The sequence below is a fragment of the Leucopleurus acutus genome (genome assembly GCF_964270905.1).
Source record: "Leucopleurus acutus genome assembly, chromosome: 16".
NCBI classification, from domain to species: domain Eukaryota; kingdom Metazoa; phylum Chordata; class Mammalia; order Artiodactyla; family Delphinidae; genus Leucopleurus; species Leucopleurus acutus.
In genome coordinates, this window is record NC_139158.1 from 36,937,762 (window position 1) to 36,959,282 (window position 21,521).

General features: G+C 48.6%; 2 protein-coding genes across 2 annotated transcripts in view; one reads left to right on the forward strand and one right to left on the reverse strand.

The window, feature by feature from the left end:
* LOC309973486 (ATP-binding cassette sub-family A member 17-like) overlaps positions 1-5,306 on the reverse strand; it is a gene marked incomplete at both ends in the record, with an annotated part of 91,520 nt that extends 86,214 nt beyond the window's left edge. The window contains 1 exon segment of the mRNA XM_082857778.1: positions 5,219-5,306. Within this exon segment, the coding sequence (XP_082713904.1) occupies positions 5,219-5,306 (88 nt within the window).
* A 954-nt stretch (positions 5,307-6,260) lies between these two features.
* The window catches only part of LOC309973188 (phospholipid-transporting ATPase ABCA3), a 36,624-nt gene continuing 21,363 nt past the window's right edge, over positions 6,261-21,521 (forward strand). The window contains exons 1-9 of the mRNA XM_082857210.1: positions 6,261-6,324; positions 6,478-6,742; positions 7,638-7,765; positions 8,463-8,628; positions 11,237-11,496; positions 13,434-13,550; positions 13,828-13,948; positions 18,066-18,239; positions 20,624-20,805. Of these exons, the coding sequence (XP_082713336.1) occupies positions 6,271-6,324; positions 6,478-6,742; positions 7,638-7,765; positions 8,463-8,628; positions 11,237-11,496; positions 13,434-13,550; positions 13,828-13,948; positions 18,066-18,239; positions 20,624-20,805 (1,467 nt within the window). The 5' untranslated portion in view covers positions 6,261-6,270. The remainder of the gene's footprint in view (positions 6,325-6,477; positions 6,743-7,637; positions 7,766-8,462; positions 8,629-11,236; positions 11,497-13,433; positions 13,551-13,827; positions 13,949-18,065; positions 18,240-20,623; positions 20,806-21,521) is intronic.

Genomic DNA, 21,521 nt, shown 5'->3' on the forward strand with positions numbered 1-21,521 from the left:
TAAACTCAGAGCCACATGATTCTGAGGAGCCCGCCGCCCTGACCCAGGACAGCACAGGTGGTGGCATTGAGTGTGAGACCTGTAAACTAGGTCTCCATCTGGGCCTCCCAATGCAAATGACCATGGCCTTGAACCTGGCCTCATGGGGCTCTTGGACAATGACTGCGGCTTGTGGCATTTGTTCCCACCTTAACCACACAAGGGTCATTTCTGTAAATAAGTTGTCCACAAGCTTTTTTCCTGCTATATGTAAAAGAATTTGAGCATGCACCACCATACGTTTTATTTATTTATTATAAAAGAAAGCCATATACTACTGTCTTGAATATCATGGACATAGAAACACATACAAATAAAGACCTATTAAGTGGATGAGAGGCGAAGTGAACACGATTAAATTTTTCAGTGTATCAATAGTACATAATCTATTATACAAATGTGTGCTGTTTTTAAAAGAAAGCCATGTGATCAAGTCTACATCCTATTTATAAACTCGGTGAAACCTGAGTCCAGCATTTGAAGGTGTGGTTCTGAGTTCTGTTTATTTCAGTTCCTGGTTCTTGAGGGGTTCACAGGTAAGCACAGTGAACCTCAGGGAGGCATGCAGACTTGCTGTGCGTCTGGTACTTGTTTTTCAATCCCACCTGCCAGTCATTTGAGGGCTCTTGATGAATCTGGGCTGCTAAGTGTTCAGGGGCTATCAGGGGAGGTGAAAGTCCTGGTTCCCAAAGCTTTTGCTGTGCAGGTGTCAGTGTTCATGTGGATGGCGCACTTGCCACATCCTTGGCAATACAGTCACACACCTGTGGAAACATCGCCAAACGTCTGTTTTCATAAATGCTCTGTTCTTGGCACAGATTATTTTGAAAAGCTGTAACTCATGCATTGTCACCTTTTCCTGGAAGGGACAGATTTGAGTGCATTGGCTTAAAACCAGTAAGCTAGCTCACACGCTGCTGCGCTCATTTGTCATTGAATAAAAAAAGAAAAAGGTTTCCAGGTTTGACACTTCTCATGAAAGAAAATATGTATTTCCTCCTTAAGTTCTAAGTCACAAGATAACCAGGTATTCACAACTCCCCAGATCACTGCAAAGTATTGTAAAGCTTTAGCTATTTAAGTCTTTTTTTTTTTTTAATTGACCACAACCATGATATCCCAAAGCATGTAAACTCCAACACACCTGAGAGACTTAAAGTAAACTAGCGGGCGAGGGCCAGTCATCACCCACGTGTCACAGAGCCCCTCCTCTGTCAGGATGCTGTGGCTGCTGACACACAGGCCAGCAAGAGTGCCAGGGTGCATTCATGTGTTAAATATTAGTAAAACCAATTTTTCCTCATTTTTAAAGTAGAATTTCTTGCCATTCCTTTACTCTAGCAGATTGTCTTGCTCATCCCACTTGAAGACCAATAGTGGGGTTCACTGGTGGGAACCACCCTCTATAAATGTGCCTGCTATTTTCAGCCTATTTTTTTACAGTGCTTATTGGTATTTGGACATTCACCTGCAGAATCCACTGAATTAGATATTTTCACAATTTAAAAGATCATGTACTGGGTAAAAGATTATAAGCAAAACAGAACACCCTCGAGCAGAATTACTGCACTTTGGATCCCCTCCCCACCCCCCATCCCACCCCTACCCCTGCTCCCTTCTTGGCACGACATCCAAGGCCTTGGTCGGCTTCCCCTTCTGGCTCCGTCCCTGGTGCTCCTCCCCAGCCACTCAGAATTACTTGCTGTTCCCCCCACACACTCTTTCATTTCTTCATGATCCTATAATGCTCTCCCTACCTCAACTAACAAGAAACCCGAGACTGGTCTCCTGTGTCACCTGTTTCTGGGAGCCTTCCCAGAGCTCACCCTGTCTTACACATACACACAGAATCCTGATCTCCAGAATCTCATGATGCTTCATTTGGCTTCAGTTATAGTGATTACAGTACATGCAAGCATGTGCAGACTGTGAACTCCTTGGATTAAGAACACTGTGATTTTCATTTCCAGATCTTTAGTGCCTGGTATAAGTGCCTATCACACAGTAAGTACTTGGCAAATGTTAGTTGGATGAGTAGATGCTTTTTTGTTTTGTGTATCCTAAAAAACCACAGATTCTACCAGCAAACGTGAAGTACCTATCATGCCTTCTGCAGCGTGTACACACGTAGACTTAACACCGCTGACTGTTGTGGGCTCCCCGTGTGAGAAGGAAATGCTTTCCTAGCTGAAATGGGTCCTCACCCACCTCAGTCTTCAGGAAAAGTGCCGAGTCCCAGCGAGCACCACCAACAAGGGCATCTCTCTGTTCCACATGTGTGGTCAAGAGGGCAGAGCCCTGGTTGTCTGCTGTCTGTGTGACAGCAAGATGTCTGCCTTGACCTTACTGAGACCCCCTCCCTCCCAGCCATGACTTCCCCCAGGCCTGTGCTGACGGCTTCCGTGGAAGGAAAGGCACCGAGCTCGGGATACGACAGGACACGTGACATAACAGCATGTGCCTGGCCTCGGGGCTCCGTCCACTTCTGCTTGCTGGCCTTGAGGCCCACTCAGCAGTGATCTTTCCAGAAGCGTTACCACCATTCTGTTCTGTATATGCAGAAATAAAAGCTTCTTTTGCTTGGGCACATAGAAACTGGAGGACATATTCAAGCCCATAATGAAAAAAAATACCCAAATCAGGAAGCAGAGCTGTCGGGACTCAACACGCAGTGGCAAGCACCCAGCACAGTGCTCCCAAACTAGGACAACCATTTCCCAAACCGGGACAGCCATTTTCAGAGGAATCCCATGTGACATCAAGAGAGTTCTTAGGGACTTCCTTGCTAGTCCAGTGGTTAAGACTCCATGCTCCCAATGCAGGGGGCCCAGGTTCGATCCCTGGTCAGGGAGCTAGATCCCACATGCCACGACTAAGACCTGGTGTGGCCAAAAAAATAAATATTTTAAAAAAAAAGAGTTCTCAGAAGTTAGCAGCCCACAATAGGCACTCACTCTGGACCAGCTCCACTGCTCACCTGAAAACCAAACATTGAAATACTCAATGATTTGTGTAATGTTTAATATTTTAACGGTAAGCAAACACGCCTTTCCGTGGTAAAAAGAGCTTTCCCTTCCCTTCCTGGCTCTGTCCTGGGAGGAGTGAAGTGAGCCTTGGGAGAAGTCCTCAGACGTTCTTGTGGGTCTTTGCGAGCGGTTGCTTTGGAGTGGACCCGCCTGGGCTGGTTCTGGATCGCAACCCCCGCCACTTCTGAGGGACTCTGAGTGCCGCGGTCTTAAGTGTTTTGAGGAACTTTAACTTCCTTTCCTCGTGTACATTTGCTGTCGCAACCAGAAAGCTTCCCAGATTTTGTAATTCTGGGAATCTCCTCCTTTAAATTCCTTTTCTGCTCAAACTGAACAGACACGAGTATGGCATTTAGTGAGACTTCAGATAGAGCATGGCAGGCACAGAGCAAAGAGCTGGGTGCCTTGGGGAGACAGAAACACGTATGATGTCTGTTAAGGCGGTGGGGCTCAAGGGATATTTTTTCTTTTTGATTTCTAATGTTAGGTTCTGGGAGAAATACATAAAGACTTTATAAAGATGTTTGCTGCTTTTAGGATACACAGACTGTAGGGGTGCAGTGGTAAAAACACAAACTAGGAAGCTCAGATCCTGGGTGTGTGCCTTGCTTCCTGTGTGATCCTGGGTCAGGCACTTCCTCCTAGTTTCTTAGTTTTGAAAGGGTGATAGTACCAGAAGTTAGGGCTGGATTAGGAGGCTCTATAAATATAAAAGTATATAAAATAAAAGCTTCTTACAGTTTATTGTACCAGGAGAGAACAAAAGCCACCCCAGAGTTCTCTGATTCCCGAAATCCATGTTTCTTTGATATTGGACTTGGCTTTGCTTAAGTAACATGCTTGCAGTGTATTTTGCACTTCGATTTCCTACCTCGGTGAGAGGCGTTTTATGATTATTTTTTAAATTATGCTCTGGCACCCTCCATTTGCCCAAAGGTGGCCGGAGCGTCATGCCAACGAGCCCCAGGCCCTTCCTGATATCCTGTGAGGCGTCAGTGCTCCGGAGCTCCAAGGTCAGCCCACCGCACTCCAGAGGCCTACCGGCCCCACCCCAGAGCCCTCTGTGCAGGGCTGCTTTCTCCCAGCCAGACCTCCCATAGCCCCAGAGGAAAGCCTCAGCCAGGAACCTCTGTCAGGACTCAGGTCAGTTCCCCGGTGTTGCTGTCTGGTGTTGTCCTAGTGGGAAGGCGGACGGTCTGTCTCTCTGCCCTGCCCACCCCTCTGGGCCTAGAGAGGTGGGATTAAGCGTGGGGACGTGTCCTTTCTTGACCAGACTTTTCCGGAAAAGGAAGTCATCGACTTCTCTGACCAGAAGACTTCTTTGAACTGTGACCTTTTCACATTCCCCTCTTGGTAGAGAAAGAACCTTCATCTCTGCCAAGACAGGCACCCATCAGCCTGCTGTGGGGATGATCAGCTCCGTTGGAGGCACTGCTTTCCCCTCTTAGCCTAAACCACTTCTTGAAACTGTTCATAGGCCGTAGGCCTTCGTGGGTAACATTACACTACTGCTCTTTTATTAACTGTCTACGACTGATTTTAAGACAGGTTTTTCCACCTTATTAATTTTAAAAGAATTTGGATAATTTATTAAGTTGCCACTTAATAGCCCTTCATTACTATTTTAGCTTTAATCTCTCCATATTTTAACCATATGGTTAAATAAAAGCCATATTTTAAGTTAATTTGTAAATAACTTCTTGCAGTTGTGTTTTCTACTAATATTTATTGAGTGCCCTTTAAAGCTTAAATTTTGAGGAACTACTTTTAGGCAGATACGGACAGCTACATCTTTTTTTTAAAAGCGAGAGTTTAATTTAAAAATGAGCTTTAATGGAAATGATTTTTCAGCTAACTGAAGTCAAAGGCAAAACTGGCTGTTTCAAAAAAAAAACAATCTCTCGCTCCATGCGCACTGGGCCTCGAGATGGGTTCTTTGGGCCATAGTGTTAGAGCAGGTTAACTAATGAAGGATTTACCAGCCATTTGTCCGTGCCGTCCTGACGCGCCTAATGGATGGTGTTGGGTTAGTATCGACCTGAGTGTGGAGCCGGCTCACTGCACTCAGGACTCTTCCCTGTGAGTCACAGATGCTTCTCCCCACCTGAAGGACCGTGAGCTGTGGAGGGCCCCTCTCCGCTCCATCTGCATACTTGGCGCAGACGGTGACCAGGAGCTCTCCAGGGCCTCCCCTCCTCTGCCACCCTCGCTGCCCACCTCAGGTCCAGCCTCGGCATTCATGCCCGCAGCTTACAGAACTAGGTGCTTCTAGTCATGAGCGTCCTGGGGTCTTCCTGAGCTAACTCCAACTCCCTCCTTCTCTAGAGGTTAGTGTGGCTCCGTGTCTCTGCTTCTCACACTGCAGTCTCATGACATAGATTTCCCTAAATTGAGGAAGACCTTTATAAAGCTCTGTTCTTGTTTCTGCTGTCACTGTGTTTGATAATTAGTCTCAGCAGATTTTCCCAGCCATACGTGCCAGATTTAAATATAACATTCATACCTGACATAGAGTAGATTTTCTCTGGAGGAAAATGACCAGTGTCGTGTGGAGGCTCACAGACCACTGCTCACAGTTAAAGCAGGAAAAACTGGTTCTTAGGGTTCAAGGTGGGAGAGTACATGCCATCCTGCCGCCCACGCGTCCGCCTCGCCTGCTGTGTCTGCCCCTGGGTTAAGGCCACTGAGGGCCCTCACCCCAGGCTCCTCCCCTGCTCCCCCACAGCCCTCTCCAGGTCTTAGAAATCAGCCCGCAGCCAGGATACTGGGCTGAGTTTCCTTTTACTGTTCTGTGATGGTGGAGAATAAAGCAGTCAGGGAGGGGAATTCCATCAGCCTGAGTTTTTGCTAAGAAATAGCACATTCATACGAACCACAGAGAACATCTGAATAGCATTCATCGAATGATTGCCATTCCATTGGCCACGTTGCATCTACCAGCCCTGCCGTTCATCTCCTGTTTCCAGAAGAAACAAAGTCAGCTTCCTAAAAGGGCGTGTGTTCCTTGAACAGAGTAGAACTGGCCTCTCCCTCTGGGGAGCTGTTCTGAGTTAGGCTGGGACAAAAGAAGGTGAGGAGAAGTGGAGGGTCTGTGTCTCAGGACTGACTCTCCCCCACTCTCCCTGCCTTCCCCAAACACAATTCGCAAACCTGAACCAACACCCTTTTTGTCTTTGGTCCACAACTAGCGGCCCTTCTGGCAAGGATGGCGGTGCTCAGGCAGCTGGCGCTCCTGCTCTGGAAGAACTACACTTTGCAGGTGGGTCTGGCCCTGGGGGCATGCTGCAGGGGGAAGGGCGAGAGGGGCCTGGCAGAGGGGGTGTCAGCAAGAGGCGGCATCAGTGGGAGGGGCTCCAGGAGCCCCTCGCCTCCACCTCGCACTCCTCAGCCCTCGGTTTCCATTGCTCTTTAGAAGCGGAAGGTCCTGGTGACCATCTTGGAGCTCTTCCTGCCCTTGCTGTTTTCTGGGATCCTGATTTGGCTTCGCCTGAAGATCCAGTCAGAGAACGTGCCCAATGCCACCCTCTACCCCGGCCAGTCCATCCGAGAGCTGCCACTGTTCTTCAGCTTCCCGCCACCAGGAGCCGCCTGGGAGCTCGCCTACATCCCATCCCAGAGTGACGCCGTGAGGACCGTTGTGGAGACAGTGAGGAGGATGCTGGTGATCAACATGAGAGGTGAGTTGTCGGGGACTCAGTAGTGCTGCGGGACTTGGGCTTTGGGGCAGGGACTGGCCAGGCGGGGAGCCGGGCAGCAGGCAATGCAGTCTGCCCTGTAGTGGCCGCACGGCCCGCAAATCCCTGTGTCATGTCTCATTGCAACAGGGACCAGGGTTATGACGGCTGTGGGAAGCAGTGTGTGTGACAGTTTACAGCCCCTGGCTATTCAGAGTGGGGATGGCGTCCACATACCCCACAAAGCTGTTTAATTATGAGGGCAAGGCCCCGGTGCCAGGAATCTCTTCTGGGATATGGTTTTGGGAGGACAGCTCTGATAAAGGTCATCAAGAAGCCTGCTGAGGGCCATTCCCAGGAAATGTGCCAGTCACCCTCGCTAGGTCTTTGCTTTCAGAATAGAAAGTATTATCCCTTTTCCTCTCCCTCTTGATTTTGGCACTGTGGCCTGTTTAATTCAGTGTAGCAAACACTTAGGGGAAGATCCCTGGTCCCTCACTATGTGATTATAGTCAAACCCTTTATGTGAAATGGGGTCTGGGTGAGAGAGGTCGTTGAACAGACTATACATTAGTGTCCACTTGAATTTTTAAAGCCCACCATTATGGTTATGAGAGAAACTGATGCTGGCTGCAGAGCTCAGGGCAGGGCAGCTGCCCACATGGAGGGGCCCTGCTCCAGCTCTCAGCTTCTAGATGCCCAGGGCCGGCTTCGATGGTGAGGTTCTGCCAGTCTTCACCGCAGCCCGTCTCTGCCCAAAACAAAAGCCTCCTCGAGTCTTAGGAAAGGTTTACAAAGCCCTAGAGAAACTTGTAAGCTTTAGTCCTTTATCTGAAGGTCCAGCTTTCTCAAGCAGAGTGGACGATTGGGCAACTCTGGGCCCCCCTCCTCCCCACAGCTCGCGGCTTCCCCTCCGAAAAGGACTTTGAGGACTACGTCAGGTACGACAACCGCTCTGCCAACGTGCTGGCCGCCGTGGTGTTCGAGCATGCCTTCAACCACAGCAAGGATCCCCTGCCGCTGGCGGTGAGGACCCCAGCCCCACGGAGCCAAGCTTCCTCCCCCAGGAGCCAGAGACGCTCTGCCTGCCTGGGAGCAAATGCGACTTTCCCCTTGGGTCCAGAATCACCTCTCAGCCCACTGAGGGGCCCTGATGGAGTTTGACCCATCAGGCCAGAGCGGTTTAGAAACCTCGCGTGTCTGAAGAAAGTGGCCTTAGACCATTGCTGTGGCCCCTCTTTGTCCTCTCGTTTTGTGAAAGGCGTTACAGGTCTCCTTTGACAGAGTCAAACAGGACAAGTAGGAAAGTAGCAGATACTCGGGACTTAGCACCATATGGCATTAGAATTTCTGTTACATATTTAAACAAACAAACAAAAAGAAAGGTTTTTTGGTTGCCCCAGTGGCAATAAGACTGGGAAACTGTCAGGTCCCTCAGCATCACGCTGGTGGCCCTGCACTGGTTAGCAGTGACGAGTCATGCATGGAGTTCCCATTGGTAATGGCAGAAGAGGGTGGTGAAGAGCACTGCAGAGGTGCCCCTGGGCTCTCTGTGCCCTGGCAGGACCGCTCACTCTGACCTCCTGAGATCCAGACACTGGCGGGGGCTGGGGCAGTGGTGAGGTCACCGTAATGAGGGTCCCCCAGCCCTCCCACTGGATGCAGACATTTGCTCCTCTGGCTGGATCCCTTAGAGCACTTGGTTTTCTCTTTGTTTCCGTAGGTGAAATATCACTTACGGTTCAGTTACACGCGAAGAAATTACATGTGGACCCAGACAGGCTCCTTTTTCCTGAGAGAGACAGAAGGCTGGCATACCACTTCCCTTTTTCCACTCTTCCCCAGCCCAGGACCAAGGGAACCCACATCCCCTGATGGCGGAGAACCTGGTGAGGAACACTTTTAGGGGGTCTCCTTCCCTCCCCCGGGGTGCTGGCTCATGATCATCACGTCGGGGGAACCCATCTTGCATTTCTCTGGAGGAAGATTTTTTATGATTATTTGACCTTCTTCTTTGTAGGAGAAGGAAGAAAACATCCAGTAAAACTGGCTTCTGAAAAGCAAAATAATCTTTGAAAACAGCAAAGGCTGTCTCCCTATTTCCCAGCAAACGTGCTGTTGAATGAAACATTTATATTTCAGTTTTTAAGGAGCTTCAGTTTGCATTGGGTCTTTTGGGCTTGGTTTTCCATTTCCCTTCTCTCCTTGCCCCTCTCTCTGTACAGTTGTATAGGCATTGTACGCTCTGTTGTCCTTGTGTAATTGTCCGTGGTTTCATTGAGTCAGTGGAATGTTTGCAGAAGTCGGATCTCAGCTCACTGTATTGCCAGAGGGTGTGTCGGTCTGTTTGCTGTTACTCTGGAAGGTAGTTGGCTTGTTTGTCTTCTCTGATCAAGGTTCCATCTTAGAACCAAGTAACTGGGGCCCAGGACTAGACTATGCCCTCAAGCTGAGGCCCAGCTACAGGCTCCAGGAGGCATCCTGGGTGTTGCAAAGAACACAGAATTAATTCCCAGGTCTGCAAGAGGCAGAACTTGTTAGAGATTTTGATGAAAAGACCCAGGAATGTCCTAAATAGAGCACCAGGAAGGCAGGAGGCAGCCAGCATTTAGATTTATTTCTGGTGCCAGGACCCTATCACCAGGCTAATGTTCCAGGAAAAGATTTTAAATCCAAAAGAGGAGCTAAGACGACGAGCAAGGCAAGGTGAAGTGTGCAAGGCCCCAGAATGAAGCCCTGGACAGGTCACCAACTGGAGAGGAGGAGAAGCCACATCAGCTGCCACGCCCACTGCCTGTGGCCAGCAGCAGGAGACACTGGCTGTGTGACCTTCGGCGGGGCTGTCCGTCCTGTTTGTGGGGACAATTTCCTAAGCTTGGAAGCGATAGAGGCAAAAGTTCTCCAAGGAAAAGACTGACAGATTTCACTACGTACAAACTTGAAATTTGCTAAAAGAGAAAAAGACATAACACCAATTTTGAAAGCAAATAAGAGATTGGGGAAAACATTCCAGCAGATGACAAAGGGTAAATACCTTCTGTTTTATAAATGATTCCTTAGTCCAAATCAGTTTAAAAAAAACACAAAGACCCCAAGAGATGTGGAAAGGATGTGAACCTGGCACACAGCAGGCCCTCCAAGAATTAGGCCAGTGTTCCCCCCAAGCCCACCCCCGAATGTCCATACCTTAGACCCCTGATAAAAATTGAGCCCCTGGAATAGTCTGAAAGAAGGAGAAAATGCAGAGGCACAAAAGATGTTCCCCACAGCATTGTTTATGATCATAAAAACTTCAGTAATGGGACATGATTGATCACAGAGGGTGGCTTTGCCTCAGTGCTGAGCAGCTGCAGAGGTTGTGGTGGTGAAGACCCCATGGCAGCATGCAGAACCTCATGGAAGAACAACTAGGGAGCAGGAGGCCGGCAGGACGTTTCCTGGGGGAGGTGTTGTGACGTGAGAAAGACACTGGCTTTGAAGCTAAGAGACCAGGGTCCCGTCTCAGCTTTGTCCCCTCCCCCTTTGTGTGGCTCAACGCCCTGGGCCTCAGTGGCCCCGTTTGTCCAATGAAGATGTCGTTCACTACTCTGCAGGGTCACAGTAAAGATGAGAACTAAACCCCCACCCAGCACAACGAGCGGTAAGATTTCACTGAGCACCTGCTATTTCTGCAGCCATATAAAACTACTTACTCAAGGGAGGTGGTAGAAGTGCACAGATGTGGTGACCTCGTGCTGGGGGTGGGGTGGGCATAAAATTGCTTTTCTTTTTTCTAGAAGCTTGAACTCAGGCAGCTGACAGTTCTGTGTTGGAGGATGTTAGGTGTTCTAAATGTCACTGTTTTAGGAATGAGGGTGCCCACGCCACCCAGACCTGCACCCCATGTCCCCTCTCTGTCCCCTGGGCTCGGACATCAGGAATCCAGGCTGCCTTTCTCTCTCCTGAGGCTATGCCATACTCCTTCCATAGGCTCAGCCTCTCACAAGCCTCACTCTGGACTGGAATATCGTATCCCCCTGGCCCTTATCACTTTAAAAATGTGGGGAGTCAGAAAGGGCCAGCAGGGAGGGACCACAAAGCACACAAAGGTCGTGTAGTGGTGGCCTTTGGTCTGTGGTTCCTGCCTCCCTTTGAGATGGTAACTCAAGGGTGGATGGAATGAAAGTTGCTGATCAGCTGGTCTCAAGGGAACAAGACTTGTCGATTATCCCAGTAGGTCCTTAAAAGTGGGCAAGGGAGGCAGAAGAGAGAGTCAGAGAAAGATGTGATGACACGGAAGCCAGTCAGAGAGATGTTGCCTGGATGGTTTGGAAGGTGGAAGGAGGGGCCTCGAGCCAAAGAGCGAGGGTGGCCCCTGCAAACTGGAGGCCTGCAGGAAACCCCAGGCCACTTCACCAGCTCAGTGCCCTCAGCGCTCTGAGCACCAGCACCCAGGACCTGGCTTCTCCCACATGTATCGACCCCACATGCCGGAACATCCTCTGCTCCTGCACTCAGGGTATATCCGTGAGGGCTTCCTGGCCGTGCAGCATGCCGTGGACAGGGCTGTCATGCAGTACCACGCCAACGCCTCCACGCACCAGCTGTTTGAGAAGCTCACCGTGATCGCCAAGAGGTTCCCTTACCCGCCTTTTATCTCGGACCCCTTCCTCGTCGCCATCCAGTACCAGCTTCCCCTGCTGCTCATGCTGAGCTTCACTTACACCTCACTCAGCATCATCCGGGCTGTCGTGCAAGAGAAAGAGAGGAAACTGAAGGTAACCCTGTTTGCGTTTGGCTTTGAGAGATCCTGAGTCCGGGCACAGTGTGGCCATGGGCTGTCGTGTCCTGAGTCCTGTCATCAGGTGGGGGCAGCTCCTGGGCACTGGGGGCACCAGGGCAGCTGGGCGTGGGGCTAGTGCCCACATGGCTCAGCCCATGTCAGGCTTCTTTGAAATCAAGCCTGTTCTGTCCAGATTTTTAAAACCCTGATAAAGCGCTGTAGTTCATGTGCTGTATGTTAAGGACTGAACATTGAAAAGACAGTGTTTTGGATACATTAGGTAAAGTAAAATACATTGTTGAAACTAATTTCATTTGTTCCTTTAAACTCTTTTGGCTGCATTGGGTGGGTCTTTGTTGCTGTGCGCGGGCTTTCTCTAGTTGTGGTGAGCAGGGGCTACTCTTCGTTGTGGTGCGTGGGCTTCTCTTTGCAGTAGCTTCTCTTATTGCGGAGCATGGGCTCTAGGCATGTGGGCTTCAGTAGTTGTGGCTCGCAGGCTCAGTAGTTGTGGCTCGCGGGCTGTAGAGCACAGGCTCAGTAGCTGTGGCGCACAGGCTTAGTTGTTCCGTGGCATGTGGGATCTTCCCAGACCAGGGCTCGAACCCGTGTCCCCTGCATTGGCAGGCGGATTCTTAACCACTGTGCCACCAGGGTAGTCCCTAAACTTTTTTTTTTTTGGCCACGCCACACGACTTGCAGGATCTTAGCTCCCCGACCAGGGATGGAACTCGCGCCCTCGGCAGTGAAAGCGCGGAATCCTAACCACTGGACCGCCAGGGAAGTCCCCCTTTAAATTTTTTTGATGTGGCTACTGAAATTCTGAATTACGTATGCGGGTTGAATTCTGTTTCTGTTGAAACAGTAGGTCAACACAAGACAAATGTTCACATACATGGAGAGCAGGAAGCGAACTTTGCATGTGATCAAGGACAGCTGTGGTGCCCAGCTGTCAGGCAGTGTCGTGGGGGATGGAGAAGTGTGTGGAAGTGTGTGAGGTGTGCTCCACAGGCATCTCACTGACATAACCATGTACATCTGGATGAATAGTGTCCTCTGTAAGCTCTCACCTCTGACGCTGCCAGAATTACCCAGAATTTATGTGAAGTTCTTCCTTTGGCAATGTCTGCAGTGCCAGTGGAAGGACGTTTAGAGTATTCTCAGTGGTGCCAACTCTGTGATTATTGGAGCTTTTTTTTTTTTTTTTTTTTGCCACACCGTGTGGCATGTGGCATCTTACTAGTTCCCCGACGAGGGATTGAACCCGTGCCCCTTACATTGGAAGCTCGAAGTCTTAACCACTGGACCACCAGGGAAGTCCCTGTTGGCGCTTTTAAATTGTTGTAAATGAGGGGCTGGGAGAACTAATGAGGTGGGTCCTGTCCACTTCGGTGCCTAAATAACTTTAATAAAATGGTGCGACACTGAGATGGTTAGCAGTGGACAAGGAAATGGTTCAGGAAAAAATGTTTGTGCGTGCACGCGCCTCCAGGTACATAGATGAAAACAGTGTGGCGGGATGTTGAATGATCACTGAGCCCAAGTGGTATGTGAGTGGCCACCGTTCCAATCTTCCTATTTTTCTGGTGGTTTGAAATTGTCCATGAGAAGAAGTTGGAAAATCAGCCTACCTTAGTGCCTGGTACACAAGAGACACTTAATCAGCCCTGGTCCCCTCCCCCAGACCAGTGTTGTCCATGGTAACAGACAGGCCTGGGTCTGCTGTCCTCTACGGCCCCACTGGGCACTTGTGCCTGGCGCGGCAGAGGAGCTGGCTTTTTAATCTTAAGTAATTTCAGCCAAAATAGCTACGTGTGGCCGCAGGCCGCTGTATTGGATGGTGCAGGTTTAGCGTGAGGGAGGCTCCTGGGGTCTGGTGTGGCAGGGGTGGCAGGCGGTGGGGCGTGTGGAGCAGCACATGTGCCCCTCCCCCAGGAATACATGCGCATGATGGGGCTCAGCAGCTGGCTGCACTGGACCGCATGGTTCCTCCTGTTCTTCCTCTTCCTCCTCGTCACCGTCTCCTTCATGACCCTGCTCTTCTGCATCAAGGTGAGTGTGGCTTCAGAAGGGGGTCTCACATGAAAAGCAAGGCGTTGGAGTTGGTGGGAGGGCCAGAGACAGCTGTGGCACCACCAGGGAGACCCCAAGACTCCGCATTTATGGCTTTGGTTGGGGAGTCTGCCCTTTTGGTAGAGAGGACTGGTGTAGCCCTTCTCCCACCCTTACCAGCTCCATTTGGGGCTGGGAAAGTTTGAGACTCTTCCTGGTTTTGTCTCCCCTACCCTGCCCCGACCTGCCCCCACCTGCCAACGGGATGGCTGCACAGGTGAAGAAGAATGTGGCAGTGCTCGCGCACAGTGACCCCTCGCTGGTGCTAGTCTTTCTGGCCTGCTTTGCTATCTCCTCCATCTCCTTCAGCTTCATGGTCAGCACTTTCTTCAGCAAAGGTGAGTTGTCCTGCCTCTGAGAGTGGAGGTCTGTGGGTGATGCACACCTCAGAAGACCAGCAGTTTCTCTTGGGATGAGTAAGGTCAAGGGGTCCAAGGGCATCTGAGCAGAAATAACCCGGAGACTGAGGTTTTCTTTACTCTGTGCCTTCCTTTGGATTCAGTTTTTTGGGTGTCAAAGTACATCCCTGAACAGTCCTTTCAGTGAAGCTCAGCGAGTGGTTAATTCTCATTGACTTTGTGTATCTGAAGATGTCTCTGTTTTGCCCTCACTCCTGAATACTGTCTTAGCTGCGTATAAAATTCTCCTTGGCGCTTTGATAACATTACCTTATTGCCACCGGATTTCCATTATTGCTGGGAAGAAGTCAGCTGACAGTCTAGGTCTGATTTTTCTGTATGGATGTTTGGATCTGAGGACTCAAGTCTTTTCAGTTCTGCATTTCCGTTCGTCATCAATCAGACTTTGCTCCCTGTTAATCCCCCTTCTCTTCTATTAGACCTAATTTGAAGCCTCTCAGTCTGTCCTTCATGTCTCGTAACTTTTTTTTTATTAATGTGGTAAAATACATATGACATAAATTTACCACCTTAACCATTTAAGTGTAAAGTTCAGTGACATTAAGTACATTCACATTGTCATGCAACTGTCACCAACATCCATCCCCAGAAATCTTTCATCTTGCAAAACTGAATCTCTGCCCCCATTAAACACTAACTCCCTACCCCGTTCCCACAACCCTGGAAACCACCATTACACTTTCTGTCTCTATGAATTTGACTACTCGGGACCTCGCGTAAGTGGAAATCATGGAGCGTTTGTCTTTCTGTGACTGGCTTACTTCATTTAGCATAATGTCTTCAAGGTTTATCCCTGTTGCAGCTTGTGTCAGAGTTTCCTTCCTTTGTAAGGCTGAGTAATATTTCATCATATGTATAGACCACATTTTGCATATCCATTCATTCATCAATGGATATTTGGGTTGCTTCCACGTTTGTGGCTATTGTGAATAATGGTGCTATGCACATGGGTGTACAAAGATCTCTTTGAGACCCTGCTTTCAGTTCATTTGAGTGTATACCTAGAGGCAGAACCACTGGATTCTATTTTTAGAATTTACTATTTTAGTAATTCTATTTTTAATTTTTTGAGGAACTGCCATACTGTTTCTACAGCAGCTGAACCGTTTTATATTCCCACCAACAGTGCAAAAGTGTTTCAATCTCTCCACATCCTCACCAATATTTGTTATATTTGCTTTTTTTTATAGTAGACCCCTCTTGGGTGTAAGTATATCTCTCAGTCTGTTCTTTATGTCTCTTAACTACTTTTTCATAGCTTAAAAAAATCTCTTTGTGCTGAGCTCTATATGAATTCCTTAGAGTTGTCTTCTAATTCCCTAATTCTCTCTTTGACTGTGTATGTTCTAGACTGTGTCTCATCTTTGAGATTTTATTTCTATGACTATATTTATCCTTTACCAACTATCCAGTTGATTGTTGTACATATCCACTTATTCTTGTTTCTTCATCCATTTTTGTGGGGAAAAATCCTCCTTTTATCAATGGAAGCATTTCTTCATTTCCTCCTTAAGTCCTTGATATTCTTGTTTTGAAGTCTATCTCTTTCCTACTCAAACTTACTCCTTTGGAGAGCTTTAAACATGGGGATAATTCCCAGATTCAGACTCATGCCCAGCAACTCCCATTAGATGTTTAACATGTGTCTCAGTCAGACGTGTCCTGAACTACTGATGGTGTCCTCAAAACCCCATTTCCCCATCTCTACCATGTGCTCACACTAAAAACCTGGGAATGCCCTCGACTCCTCTTCCTCTAGCATCCTGCCCCAGTCCAGTCAAATCCTGTCCACTGTACCACAAGGTACCCCTGAACTCCAGCCATCTCCCACCTCCCCCACAGCCCTGCCCTGCCCCAAGCCACTGTCATCTCCAGCCTGGTTGACAGCGGTAGCCCCATAACTGGCCTTCCTGGTTCTGCCCCTGCCCCTCTTCAGTTTCTGCCCAGGTCAGAGGTTCTCCAGTGTGGTCCACGGGCTCCTGGGACCTTTAGAGGTTCACAAAATCAGAACTTTTTGTGATAATATCAGAATGTCATTTGCCTTTTCTACCATGTTGACATGTGCACTGATGGTGCAAAAGCAAAAGTGGTAAAACTGCCGGCCCTGTGCACGATCAAGACAGGCTCCAAACTGCACTTGACAGTGGCGTGTTCTTCACACCACACACTCTCGTAAACAAACAAACAAAAATGCCAGTTTCACTCAAAAATGTCCTTGACGGAACAGTAAAAAATGTTAATTTTGTTAACCTTTGACTCTCAAGTATACTTTTCTAATATTCTGCATGACTGAATGAGATGTCCACAGAAAGTGCTTCCTGAGTATTGTAGTATAATGATTCTCTTGAGGAACAGCATGTGTGCAGGTGTTCGAGTTGTCAGCTGAACTAGCCACTTTTTTCACGGAACACCATTTTTGCTTGAAGCAATGACCATCACACTGTCATTCACTTGCTGGTATTTGGTAAGCATTTTCTCAAGTGTGAGCTGCCTTTTTGAGGAAAACAACTGACAATATCTGATGTCAATTACAAAATTCAGGCTTTCAGGCAACAAAAATAGAATTTTGCAAACTTTAATCTACCACCATGAGCTTTACAGCCTCCCAGTACTTACTTACTTTTTTATGAAATTAGTGATAATATTACCCAGTGTGATTTTTTTATGTGGTGTAATAAAATGTGTCAACATTTGGAAGATGTTCTTTGCCCAACGAGCAATATTTTCCAAATGGCCATGCATCATGTTACAAAATCATGCAAGAATAGTAAATAACCCATTCCAGGTACAAGATGGACCAATAGATTTTCACATAACAGAGTATAAAAAGTTCATTGTTCAGGTTGATTCCACGTGGCACCTCACCTTTAAGAAACCACCCCTTGTTAAGTGGTGGTGTGGTAGCAAAGAATATCCAAAATACCTAAAAAGGCTATTAAAATTCCTGTCCCTTTTCCAACTGCTGATCTCTGTGAAGCTCATTTTCTTCATTCACTTCACCTAAAACAAGGCAATACATCAGAGTGAATGCAGAAGCAGATATGCGAATCCAGCTGTAATTGGTTAAATCTTTACAGAGGTTTGCAAGAATGTTTCACAAGGCTACTCTTCCCACTAAATTGTGGGAAATACAGGTGTTGTTCATAAAAATACTTATGTTAACTTGTAATGGGTTTATTATTGTTATTCTTAAATATCTTAACATTTTCTTAGTATTCATCTCTGACACAGTGGAATGTTGACATATATATAATGTTTGTATCCCACATAAACAAAGTTCTTTGACATCCTCAACAACTGTTTACAGCTAAAGGAGTCTTAAGACCAAAGGGTGTAAGGGCACTGCGTCGACTGAAGCCATGCTGTCTCCCCACACCTCCACCACCCCATCCTTACCTCTTTCAGGTCTTTTCCACATTCACCTCCTCATCAAAGCCTTCCTTGGCCGCCTGGTTATAGTTGCAACCCTCAGCCTAGGGAGTGTCTTGTCCCAGGTCTGTGGCTTGTTGCTCTTCACAGGGCTGTACCCACCCAGCACCATCTGCTTTACTTACCTTCTTGTCTACTGGCTGTGTCCACACTGGATCCTAAGCTCCCCGAGTGGAGGGCTTTGTCTGTTCTGTTTCCTGGTGCCTGGAACAGGGCCTGGCACAGAGCAGGTGCCCAGCGAGTATCTGTGGGATGCACGAGTGAACAAGATGGGGCAGGACCAGGCGGGGGATCACATGCTCCGTGTTAGTCGTGTCAGGTGTGCGATGCCCAGATAGCTGGAGGTAGGTCTGCAGGAGAGGGTGGAGAAATCCCCTTGGGGTTCCTGGGGTGGGCACAGGCACGCCAACAAGGGCAGAGGCTGAGAGCCGAGCATGGAGCGCCCCCCCCCAGCACTGAGGCTTGTGTCCCCGTGTCCCCGGCTCCTGCCAGGCTGGGGTTGGGCAGCTCACCCAAGAGAGGCGTCCTTTGTGCCACGGATGGAGCCCATCAGTGCAGATGCCCTCGCCTGGTTCTGGCACACTTGTCTTCCTCTCTCCGCCCATAGCCAATGTGGCAGCAGCCATCGGGGGCTTCCTCTACTTCTTCACGTACATCCCTTACTTCTTCGTTGCCCCTCGATACAACTGGATGACGCTTAGCCAGAAGCTGTTCTCCTGCCTCCTGTCCAATGTTGCCATGGCAATGGGAGCCCAGCTCATAGGAAAATTTGAAGCAAAAGGTGAGTATTTTCCTTTACACGGGCTGTCCTTGCTGATTCAGTTACCCCCAGAGGGTCTAAGCAGAGGGGCCTCCAGACTCAAGACTCTGGCTCCAACGATAATCAGACACATCAGCACAGCTAAACGAACAGTGCATTTGGAAGGCAGGTCCTCGGCGAGGGGGAGGCTCATGCCCAGGGCAGACGGGGAGGAGTGACCAGAGCCACAGGAGAGGTAGGTCAGAGACACGTGGTTCACAGGACAGAGAGTTGAGGTGTCCAATGCAATGTTGGCCACCACCTGGCCATTGCGGTCCCGGCTCTGAGCTCCCCTCGAAGCCCTGCCTGGAACTGGCCGTTACTTCAGGAAAACGCTGGCCGTGAGCGTCTGCATCTGCCAATGGTGGGATTCAAGTTGGTCGCCTCTGAGTCTCTGCCTGCCTCTCGAGGCTTTAGGATTCCTAGGCCAGAGGTCTCAGTCTGCAGGGTTCGAAGGGTTCCCAGCTCTTGGTGAACTTGTAGAACTAGCATCTCCCCTCCTCCTGTTACCCTGATACCTCCTGCAGTAATTGGTGATGACGGCAGGAAGGCCTGAGAGAGGAACAAGTCACAGACCAGGACATTGCTTTCTTGAGTTTTGTGAAATTTCCTGATTTTTAAAATGTCATGGGTGTCAAATAAACACCTCTAGGGCTGACGTTGGCCTGTGGGCTCCCATTTTGCAAACCCTGCAGGAGATGCTCAGATTTCACATGGTAGAGTCAAGGCTGCTCCTCTAAAGGGTTGAGAGGACGCCTAGTTTAACCCTTAACCCCACACCTAGTGGGAAATCTCCAGAGATGGAGTGCTCACCTCTTAGGAGAAGGCCCCGTTCATTTCTGGATCACTCAGACCACCTCACAGAAGGGCCTTGAAGAGGCAAGTGGACCCAGACCTGGCCCTGCCTCTGTCTCACTTGCCTTGGTTCCAAGCGGAGACAGAAGGGACAGGATGAGTTTATGCGTGGCTGGTGTTGTGTCGGTATCCGTCTCCCGGGAGCTCCTGGTGTTGCTCTGGCTCTGCTAGCAGGAGGTGAAATACAACCTCGCTTCTGAGTGACTGACCTGAGTGCATTTTGAGATGGTTTCACCCCGCCCCACCCAGATGTTCTCTATCAGGCTGAATGCTCTGGTTTCTTCCAGTCATGCAATGCCTAGTTGTAGCTTCCTAGTTGTGGGTCTAAGGAGGGAGGGAGGTGGGTGGCCACGGGAACCTTTAGTGTGGCTTTATCCTTAATTAGAATTTTTTTCTTCAGTTGGCAAAAGTCCTATGACATTGGTGCTTTTAAATATACGTGGTTCTCCATGTTCAGTAGTGTGTGATAAAATATAGATTTTTTAAAGGCATAGTCCCTTCCAGGGTTCAAATGCTTTTTAAAAAGCCATTTATAAAGAGGAGTCTAACTACATGGCACCTCTTAGTTTTCAAAATTCTATACTGAATTTTCTTCTTTTTTTTAAAAATTTTCTCCTATTTTTTATTTTTTATTTTTGGCTGTGTTGGGTCTTTGTTGCTGCACGCGGGCTTTCTTTAGTTGTGGCGAGCAGGGCCTACTCTTTGTTGCGGAGCACAGGCTCTAGGCCTGTGGGCTTCAGTAGTGGCATGCAGGCTCCGTAGTTGTGGCTCACAGGCTCTAGAGTGCAGGCTTAGTAGTTGTGGCGCATGGGCTTCGTTGCTCCACGGTGTGTGAGATCTTCCCGGACCAGGGATCAAACCCGTGTCCCCTGCATTGGCAAGCAGATTCTTAACCATTGCACCACCAGGGAAGTCCCTGAATTTTCTTAAAATAGACAAACTTCTAGTTGTTTGAAAGTGAACAGTGACCAAGGCTGGAGAGCAGCCATTTCCATCACGGGCCCTCGAGCCAACCCAGGTGGTCCAGCCGCACAGAATCCCCAAGCATCATTTGGACTGTGATGTTGCAAACCAGAGAGAGGACAGAACACCACGAGCACCACTAAACAGAGCTTTATTTATGCCGGGAGTGTTTCCTTTTTTTTGAAAAGACTTATATTAAATGCAGCCTCTTCCAGTGTTGGCCTTACCCAGATCACATATGTGTACGTGTGTATGTGTATGTACACGTGTATGTGCATCCGTGTATATGTACAAGTATGTTATGTAGATGGATATGTGTTTATGTGTGTATATGTCATAAATCAAACATGAGCCCCTCTCGTCAGTTCACAAGCTTTTGTTAGTTCTATGACACCGATTTGGTGACTTGCTCTTGTCTAAAGGCCTGAAGAAAGTTGTCAGGTTTGCTGTAGGCAGGGAAGCGTCACACTGACTTTGCACTGCTGCGCACACGTGTACATTGGTGACCACGGGTCCGCTTCAGGCCCGTTTCCTGGCATGTCTTCCAGGCACAGGTGTCCAGTGGCGAGACCTCCTGAGTCCTGTCAACGTGGACGACGACTTCTCCTTTGGGCAAGTGCTCGGCATGCTATTGCTGGACTCCGTCCTCTACAGCCTGGTGACCTGGTATGTGGAGGCCATCTTCCCAGGCCAGTTCGGTGTGCCCCAGCCCTGGTATTTCTTCATCCTGGTAAGTTCTGACAGCCACCTCTGTGGGGGTGGAGGTGGGCCCAGCACCCACCCCAGGCACCTCTAGTCCCTGACATGCAATGCATGCCCTGTGCGCTGTCATGAGCCATGTGTCCTAGGGACCCCGAGACCCCCACGCCCGAGGTTATCCCTGCGCTCCAAGGTCTGAGAGGAGGAGCTGGCGCTGGCTGGCCTGCCACAGGGCCAGTACACAGCCCCCTCCCAGCCGTCTTTCTCAAAAAACATCTTGTTGGGTTTTCTGCCTACAAAGTAATAGAGCTCTGTGTAAGAACGATCACGTGCTGGAGTGCACAGCACACTCCCACCACCCAGAGATGAACATCACTGACACTTTGAGGTGTAGCTCTTTAGATGATTTTCTATGCATGTGCAGCTATAACATATATACGCTTGTTTTTAGATGGGGGGATTATATTGTAAAAATGCTTGAAACTTGCTTTTTTTTTTTTAACGTAACAGTACAGCTTAGATATCTTAAGTACATATACATGTGGTCTATTTACAAATATGTTTTTAGATTTTTATCTACATATGTTTATAAATTTTTAAATTTTATGTATAAATATATTTCTATTTAAACATATGTGATTTTATCAACCAACTTCACTTTTGAATGACCACACAGTATTCCATGGATGTACCACTGTATCGTTAACTTAATTCCCTGTTGGTGAGCTAGGTTAGCCAGGTGCCACT